At 46.5% G+C, this 9803-nt stretch overlaps 1 protein-coding gene across 1 annotated transcript in view; it reads right to left on the reverse strand.

Moving 5' to 3' along the window:
* Positions 1–1662: 1662 nt before the first annotated feature.
* IPO9 (importin 9) overlaps positions 1663–9803 on the reverse strand; it is a gene marked incomplete at its 5' end in the record, with an annotated part of 36504 nt that continues 28363 nt past the window's right edge. The window contains 6 exons of the mRNA XM_014309391.2: positions 1663–3205; positions 3821–3897; positions 4671–4772; positions 5643–5762; positions 7282–7415; positions 9378–9544. Of these exons, the coding sequence (XP_014164866.2) occupies positions 3095–3205; positions 3821–3897; positions 4671–4772; positions 5643–5762; positions 7282–7415; positions 9378–9544 (711 nt within the window). The remainder of the gene's footprint in view (positions 3206–3820; positions 3898–4670; positions 4773–5642; positions 5763–7281; positions 7416–9377; positions 9545–9803) is intronic.

A 9803-nucleotide genomic window follows, 5' to 3' on the forward strand; every position in this document is an offset into this window, starting at 1 on the left:
GTCCGAACGCCGCTGGGGAGCCCAAAGCGCCGCGTTCGAGGCCGGGCCGGTACCGGCGCTGCCCGGGTAAAGACGGGGAAGCCAGGCGGGAGGCTACATTACTAGGGTTTATTTGTTCATTCAAAACCAGAACAATACTGATGAATATGCATAAAGTCTCATTGCAGGGGCCGAGCTGGGCGGTTCGCTGGTCAAACACGCTCCGTGGGGTCGGAGCTGCGCTGCTCCACGGAGAACACTCAGGGAGCGAACGTGGCCAGTTCATCCCCACAGTCCTGAGCGGGATATGTGTGCCAGGCACCAAGGCAGCAGTGGATGTGCCCTCGGCTGGCAGTCCCCCTCAGCCCATCGTTTGCTTTTCCTTAGTTTATGTTTCCTAACATGGTGCCAGTCACCTCTATGACCATTAGTTTAGTTTCGTCACAACAGCAGTCAACACAAGTGGTGCTGCACCTCAAAACCTGACTGCAGACACTGCTTCACAGAGTCCAGCAGTTTCCATCCTAAGCAATTGCTGTGACTGGTCAGAGGTTTTTCAGCACAATTCCTGCAGCAAACACAATACTTGTATAAAATACATCACAGCGCGAGCCTTCAGAATTTTATTAGGAAAGATGACAGTGGTTAAGCAGAAAAGCAACGAGTCATGAGCACCAGCAGGACTTTGCTGAGGTCCCTCAGACCATCTCCCTCGTGCACTCTCAGATCCTCTCCAGCCTCTTCCTAGGGATTCCTTCAGTCAGAGTATTCCTTGCGCAGACCGCCCTGCACACGGTGAGGGTGCTGGCAATAGCTGCTGCACAACCACACCATCCCTGTGCCAGTCCTGCCCCTCAGGCTGGTCCCAAGCTCCAGCTGCCATGCAGCAGCACCATGCCCAGCCAGCTCAGGCTGCATCTGAGCTGAGGATGAAGGAGGAAGAACCAGTTCAGCCAAGAGGAACAACCTTCCCACTTCTCAAGCAATCTGTAAGGGACAAGAGCTTTTTTTCTGTCCATCTGTGCTGTGGGAAACTCAGGTAAGTGAATCTTTACATGAAGAGACAATGCCACTTATCCCCCCATCCTTCCCTTCTCACACTCCTTGAAAAAGCACTGATAACTGCAAATCAAAGCTCTTTTAACCCAAAACACAGATGAGCTCCAGCAGGAACATGGCACTGACCCATCCAGCTTTTGGAACTTACAATGACACAGACACCTTTAGATGTTTCAGCTCAGTGTCAGTACTAATGTCAGCCTCATTTTTCATGGACTTGTTTAAATGCACCCTCTGACCTGGCTAAAGCCCCCCTGAGGCACAGGATTTCAGCTCCCACTGGAGCACACACAAACCCCAGCAGCACCTCTGTGAGCCCAGGCTAATCAGCCTTTAGTGTGCTGTTTGCTCCTGACACCCTGAGCACACCCTGATGCTTCCAGACACTTGGTGTCCACTTTTGTCCAAGTATGGATGCCTGGGTTTGTGCCTTGTGCTTCTTGGTGGGTTTTCAAAGCTGCACTGTTTGGTTTAACTTGTTGGCCCTTTCAGTGGAAGCTGAGAGGCAAAGGCCTCAGAACAAAACTCCTACTGGACTGTATGGCAGGAGGGTCAGGGCACCCCTTTTGTTACAGGTTCTTACAGACCAGAGAATCCCCAGGGAAGAAAGACACTGAGACTCAATGGCATGGGAAGAGCTTGTACCTTATTAGACATATAAAAATCAGGCTTCAGACTCTGCATCTCATAGAGTTAGTTACGCACTCAAAAAATTGAGAATGGCTCAGAGGAGTCTGCAGGGGATGGGGGTTCCTCCCTGGCTCTGCCACTCTCAGGCACATCCTGAGACCAGTGAGAGGCAGAAGGAGTCCAGTTTATGGAGGTTTTGATACAGTGTCAAAGCAAATGATTCCACAAAGGAACAGCCAAGTGCCTTTCTTAAAAGGAAACTGTAATGGCTCAGCCCATTTTAAGCAGCAGATACATACAGCACAGGACTCCCTTTCTGTCCAGGTGGCTCCCATGAAACACCCAAACATCCTCTGGCAGCACATACAGAGCGTGTCCTAAGGAAAAATATGTCTTTAAAAAGTGACTTCAGGAAACAAGCACAAGTTCCTTTTAAATCTGTTTTATAAGAAGGATACCAATGTACATTTTAATAGTTTTATTTCATTTTCCCCGAAAGGGAACCAAAGGCAGAGAGGTGTTGTGAGATACATCACACTGTTCTCATGGGGAAATCAATTTGCAAATGTTATTTTACCACTCTATAAAAATACACACAGGAGTGTGAAAAAAGCAAAGTAGTTCAGAGTGGCTGTCATGGAGCAAATCTGTTAAATACAATCAGTTCTTTTTTTTTCCCTAAAAACTGTGGCTCCTTGTGTTCCAGAAAACCAGTCTTTCATAGCCACATGCCACAGGAACAGAAATGTAAGTGATGGCTTCCTCTGAGCATGTGCACACACAAGTGTTAGTGAAGAACTGCTCCCATGGGAGATGTGAGCAACAGAGCCCCATCCACACCAGGAAAGAAGAAACGCACTCAGGTTCATTGTCTCAGCTTCCCCTCCAAACTCCTGTGAACTGGCTCCATCCCACCCAGGCAGCTCTGAAAAGAGTCTGTGGTTCTATAAAAGAAGTCACGTTGTAGGATCAAGATATTTACCCTGTGTTACGTGAGGAGGAACAACAGCCAAGAGGAACAACCTTCCCACTTCTCAGGCAATCCGTAAGTGACCCGGGTCCTTTCTCTGTCCAACTGTGCTGTGGGTAACAAAAAGTGCCTCTTCACAGGTAGAGACAGTTTCCTTTTAAAAATATTAAGGACACATTATTTTGTATCTTTAAGAACTTCCTGGAAAGTTACTGTGGAAAATGAAAGTGCTCCTGTGGTGAGACCAATGTGCAATGTCCTTGCTGCTTTCTCAGGATTCCTCTCCTTAGCATCCTTAGATGTGCGTTAAGATGAGGCTCAAAACAAGGAGGCCATTGTCGACCTGGAACAAGGCAGGCAGACACTGGAAAATGTTTTATGTCCTATCATAAAACGTGGAATTAGCCAAAAATAACCTATTGTTCAGATCTGGCAGGTGTGGTCTCTGGAGTGGCTCTATATCCCGATGGCCTGCAGCACTCGCTTCTCGTTGTCGTTGAGGTGGTCAGAGAACATGGCATAGCAGGGCTGCTGTGCAAACTGGCACAGGAAGTCGGTGAGATAGGCCTGGGAGGGACAGAAACACCCTGTCAGCACCACCCTCCTGGGAAATCCTGCTGCTTCCACGGGACAGGACACAGAGCCCAACCAAGTAACCAAGTAACACCCCGGGACTGGAGGGAACAGAAAGGAGCGTGCAGGAGGAGGAGTGGAATCAGAGGGAAGGGCTGGAGCAGAGGAAGAAGGGTGGGAGCAGAGGAAAGGGCCCATCAACAGCTGCAGGTGGTGGGAAAAGCAGGAGCAAAGGGTAACCCAGGGGCTGACTGGATGGGAGCATCTCCAAGTGGAGTATGAAATTCTGTCATGTTCACTCTCCAACCTACTCCTGACTTCTGCCAGTAGCTGTGAAGCTCACAGGTAGAAAAATCTCATCTCCCTCTGTTCAAAGAGTTTTGTTCATTCACATTTCCACATTATAGATATTAATGATAAGGAAAAATAGCTCCAGAAGTTCTTGGAACACTTGGCCCTTTCCAAAGTAATTTCAGAAACAGAGTGCCTTCTGGATGACAATAACTGGTGTTTCCAGTGCTTACCTATTTGTCAAAGTACAACATTTAAAAAATTAAAGTTTATAGAGAATAACTGGAATCTGATAAAACCCCTCATTCTAGATCTCACCTGGAGATCTATTTGGTAAAGAGGGTCCTTTAATGCATCGGGATCATCCTCTTCATCATCTTCATAGTAATCTTCATCTGTCAGAGGCAAATCAGCAGGTTTTAACATCAAAAAGAGCAGACTATCTCAGGAAATTTTCTATTAATCTACTGAAACCCAAGGATCCAAAAGTAAATAATTTCAGCACTGCTGGGAAAAAGAAAATTATACCCAGAATATTTTCCTTTAGGTGATGTGATAGAAACCACTGAAGCCCAGAACCAGGGCCAGTGGAGGCTTGAGAAACCAAGCACACATGGGACACTCCCAAGGAGGTTTGGGAATTCCAGGCACCAGGATCTTCTGCCTTAATCCCATGTGAGGGGGGCACTTTGCCAGTTCAGAGCTAATGTGAGCAGCATCCCTCACTGTTTCTCTGTAAAGTTCTCCCTTCTGAGGCCACATGAACCTGAGGGATGATGCACCCACTCATCTCTTTATGCAGCACTTGCTCCTCAAGGTCTCTCCACAAACGAGCTCACCCATCCCTAGGACACCACCACACTGAGGTCACACCTACACCTTGAGCAGCAATTTTCTTTTTAGAAGAAATACCTGCAGGAACCTCCCAGGTGTGAAGCCTTTGCAGTATGTGAACTCCCAGGTGATGTTATTTATAATGCAGCAATTTAATCCCCATGGTGCTCAAAGCCATGGCTTCTCCAGAAAGTCCTTATTCACAATCCCAGACCAGAATTCCTTCCCCATGCCTGCAGCCTTTCTTTTGCTGCTGGCACGGGAATAAAACCTTGACTAGGATGTCACCTACTTGATTATTGCTTTGAAGAAGGACTTTCAAGCTGTTACTCACCATACTTGTTTGTGGAAAGAATATCTGACAAGAACTGTCCTGCTAAGCCTTCATCTTCATCCTCATCTTCTTCCTGATCCTCCCACATATCATTTGAATCATCTGTTTAGGAAAAAAAAAAGTTCTAGAAATGATCCAAATTCAAGAGGTCCAAGAGGTCTGTGATCACTCTATAGGTACTGGAATTTGTAGACAAACACATCTCTGCCTGTGTGGGTGGATTAAGAGAAACACCTACAATCCTCCTCATCCTTTTGGAATTATTCCAGAACTGGAGCCAAGCAAAAGGCAACACCAAGAACAGATACTTGAAGTAGGAAACAGGCAAACCAGGTACACCATGAAAGGGTAATTTTATTTGCACATGGTCAGATCCCATCTTCCAAACTAGCCCAAAAGAATTTTTAGGTCTAAGGATACACAACACTGACTGATCTTATTCTCCCATTTTATTTATTTTTACCTGGAAGAGATTGGTAGCACTTAAATACTGCACAGGGAAGGAAGAGATATTCTCCTAATGATGAACTGTACAACAAAACAAGAGATCTGGAGAGGGACTTTGACAAAGAGGAATGGCTTCCCACTGTCAGAGGGCAGGGTTAGATGGGACATTGGGAAGGAATTGTTCCCTGTGAGGGTGGGCAGGCCCTGGCACAGGGTGCCCAGAGCAGCTGTGGCTGCCCCTGGATCCCTGAAAGTGCTCAAGGCCAGGCTGGACAGGGCTTTGAGCAGCCTGGGACAGTGGAAGGTGTCCCTGCCCATAGAACAGGATGAGCTTTAAAAGGTCCTTTCCAAGCCAAACCATCCTGTGATTCTGTGATTCTATGAGCTTATCCTCTGGATCACTATTCAAGCCTTTGCAGGATACATGATTTACTGTCACAAAGCTCCTATACCAGAAATTCTTCTCAAGAGAAGATCAAGTAGATTTAAGCCATGCAAAGAGAAAAAGCAAACCCAGTATTTTACCTTGGCTCCAATCTGCAGTTGTCTGTCTAGATGCATTTGCTTCCATGGCATTAGAGAGTTCATTTATTATTAATTTTAAGATTTTTACTAACAAAGGAATGTTTGTCCAGCGCTCAGGATCTGTAAGAGAAAAAAATACACATATTCATGTTGCTTTTAATTAAAAGTTATAAAACAGGCCCTTTCTTGTTGAGGTGGGGTTTTTTATTAGGGAGGTTGGGAGAGAAAACCAACTGACGTAAAAGTCCCAAAGCTTCTTTCCATATACTCTCAGAGCTACATTCCCAAAGATCTCAATGCAATATCAACCTTGCATATTCTGAGTGAGGAGGAGGCTCACTCAGAATATGCAAGGGGGAAAATCTTCACAGCTGAATGAATGTGTGACTCTACTACCGCAGGCTGCTTGAGAGAGTCAGCTGGAGTCAACCTTTCTTTCCTGAAGTCCATCTTTGCACATCCACCAATGCTTTCATGTAAATGGCACAGGACTGCTCCCAGGCATGGCTTTGCCCCTCTGAGGCACTGTAAGCTTCAACTTTTCCTTACTAGTGTTCCTGCAGGCTTAACTATTCCACAGGGACAGCCAGACAGTGTATTTGCCCTTAACTACAAAAGTAAAATCCTATCAAATAAAAAAAAATCTGGGAGCATTAGTTTTGGCTCTCACTAATGCTAGTATTAATCTTTGTTTAACTCAAATGCTGGCAGTTGCCATTTTTTTCTCTGACCTTCGTTGGCTTGGTTTTTTTAAGCCAAGAATAATCAGGTAGCAAGTGACTTGTGACCACCACCCACCTCTTAAAATCCCTAGTGCTTGCCCCCATTCATCTCCTTAGCTGTCGCCTTAGTCCTTCACTGCATCACTGCAGATCCCAAGCCCGTGGCAGCTCAAGGAGCACTGAGTGTCTGGAGAGGCTCCCAGTTTGGATCTGTACAGCCTCCACATCCATCCCACCACTGGGCACACTGGAGCTCTAGCACAGCAAGTGGCACAACCAAGGTCTGACTGATGGCTGAGGACAGCAGCCCCTGAGTGTCCTCCCCTGGAGCTCAGTCCTCAGGAAAAACTGCCCAGGGCTCTGCACTAACTTAAAAGATCAATCTCAACAGCAACCTCCAGTCAAAGACCTTGGATCTTTGAAAATATTGAAAATTGAAAATAAGACAAGTCTTATGCAGGAGACTGGTCAAGCTTTCCTTGAAAGAAATCCCTAACTTGTTGAATCATTGCTTTTTGTGGAAAATGTCTCATTGAAAAAGACACCCCTTTGTTTTAAATCTCTGCATGCACTAAAGACACTTTCCTCTAAGAGAAGCTACCAGGCATCCAGAAATATCAATTCTGTCTCATGATGCAAAACAGCAGTGAAGAACTCCCCATAATTGCCTCATCCAGTTATATTAAATCAGACATCAGGAGTCCTCCAAACCAGTCTCTGGCAGAATTAAGGTAAATAGATACAGGTAAACAGATATATTAAGTACCTGATGTATGAATTAGTTCTAAAAACCAACACAGGCCTTCTGCAGGAACTATCTCCCACAACTCTGTCTGATCTGCCAGACCTATTTAAGGCCTTTTATAGCATCTGCTTACAGAAAAAACCCTGTTAAACACAGGAGAATGATTACTCACTTTTGGCCGACTTGGATCGTGTCCGAATTCCCTCATCCATATTAAATATTTCTTCTCCCTTCACCCTGATGTCCTGGAGTCTCTTGTCATCTGTGTTGATGCCATACTGCAGGAGTTTGCACAGTGCTACAGAACTGGGAGCAGAGAATAGGAAAATTAGAGATCAGAATTTCCCTGAACTGTCTGGCTTTCATAGCCCCTCTCTAACAGGAACACACCCCATAGCAGACACCCCAATGCCCTTTCTTCTGCATCTTTGCCAAGAACAAGCATGACAGAATTTTCCCATGTCTCCTGTTTTATGTCAGCATCTGAAACTGGACTCAGCTCCTGACCTGCACAGCAAGCTGGTCAAGCTCTGGATTTAGCACCACCAACAGTTCTACTAACCCTGACATCCACCCACACATACATTAAAGGTTTCTCCAGGTCAGAAGGGTCACCAGATTAAACAAGCCCCTGCAGCACCATGTGCACACGAGGATGGAATTAAGAGAAAAGCAGTGGCAACAAAGCAGTAATTTGGCTGATCTGTAGCAATGATCTGCCCCCTTTCTCCGGTCTCAATGCTCACTTTCACTTCTGGTCCTTCGTGGCTCTGCCACACTCAGACCTTCCAGCTTGCCCCTCCCCTTTACATGTTCTTTCCATCTCTGATCTCACATTTCCACTCCACACTTCCAATCTCCAGCTCCACGCTGTTTTCAAGCACACTGAGGATGATGCTGACTACAGGTCAAGGTTGACAATCTGCTTGGCACCCCCAAATCTCTCTCTCTCCTGGCTCCACAAATCTCAAACTGAAGTTTTGGAGTTCTGTGGAATTCTTTTTGTGCTTTCACTTCTCACCCTCTCTCTCCCCCACACTATGGCTCTGACTTCTGCTGGTTTGAACCCAGGTCTTACCTGCTGCCCCAAGCTGCCCAAAATTTTCCTATCATTTCACCAAGACCCCACAGCCACTTCTTCAACCTGCCCCCAGTGGCTGGGGACTGTGCACACAGGAGGTGTCAGCTGCCTTCAGGGTCCTTCTACTAACCCTGAACAAGAGGCTCCTCAGAGCAGGCCCTGCTTTTCCTCAGGACACACAAAGTCCAAGCATTTACTAATGTGGTAAATGTCACCACAACCAACTAAATCCAAGTGTTTAATACAGTGTGGAGCCCTGTTACATCACCTGTACACAAACATTTCTCATTTTGGACAACACAGCTCTAAGCAATCACCTTTAACCTCATTCTCCTGGTCAGCCTTGGCTTTTCCCTGTGCCATAAGCCTCAAGAGTCCTGCAGACAGGCCTGCACTGTCAAAATGGGGATAAACCACCAGGCTTAGGGATGAAACCAACAAAATGTGACCAAAAAGAGCACTGGCTCCCCAAATCTGCTCCTTGTCCTTCAGGATTATTCACTAATTTCCATTTTGAACCTGCTTTTTCTCATTATTTATTTGACAGCCCATAACAATGACATAAAACACTAATGTGTGAGTTAACAGCTGGTGAGACTCCTAAGAGTGGTCTGTGAGGCCTCACGATTCCAGAAAAATCTAATACAGCAGCTGTGACAAAATTTAAATGAACACAGAGCATCCCATGCTTTGGAATACAGCACTCAGTCTCCAACAGAACACAAACATGCTCACACAGCAAAAGGGAGAGAACACTGTTGCAATTGGTTTCTTGATCAACTTTTAACTAGATCAATAAATCCAGTAGAAATCACCAAATTTTATTAGGAAGCCCTCTACAACACCCCAGAACTCTACAGTAGTCTCCAAAGGCAATTCCATGTGTGGAAGCTCTTCTCATTTCATTCACAGAAATTCAATCCCAAAAGCAGCCCCATGTTTGCAGGACCTATCCCCTTCCCCCTCATGCCTCTGTTCCAGCACAGGAGCACCAGGAGCACTGCTGGGGAAGATCAGAGCTTGCTCCAGTTACCACAGCTCTCCTGAGCAGAAGTGGCAGTGCAGGGAGCAGCGGCTCTGCCCAATGCTGGCACACACTGCTCCCACCTGAGCCAGCTCCCTTCCCTGCACCCAGCACTCAGAGGCAGAGGGATGAGGGCACTAACAGGAATATCTGTGGCTCCCACCTGACTTTGCCTTCATACTGCCCATAGAAGAGGTGCTGCCTGCTCATCCACTCGGCCATCACAAACTCCAAGGCAGGCTTGCCAGTGGGGCCAGGCAGGCTGCACAGGAATTCCAGGAGGGGCTCCAGTTGTGAGTGAACCAAGTGGGCAAACACCATGATCAGGGACTGCAGGAGGAGAAAGGCAATGTTAGCTGTACATAATTTAACAGCTGGAAATGTTTTATCAAATATTTAAGGAGCTGGAGGGAAGCTGTGCTTGCTGAAGGAAGCTGAAGCTCCCTGCAGGAGTGAAGGCTGTACTTTCCAACCCCAGGAGGAAGGGAAAGTACAACCAGCTGCAAAGCACTGTGCTACAAATGCAGGAAATAAACACCACCACATCATCACGCAGCAGCACCTTCCCAATTCTGAATGCACTTTGAAC

The sequence above is a fragment of the Geospiza fortis genome, unplaced genomic scaffold (genome assembly GCF_000277835.1).
Source record: "Geospiza fortis unplaced genomic scaffold, GeoFor_1.0 scaffold26, whole genome shotgun sequence".
Classification (NCBI taxonomy): Eukaryota; Metazoa; Chordata; class Aves; order Passeriformes; family Thraupidae; genus Geospiza; species Geospiza fortis.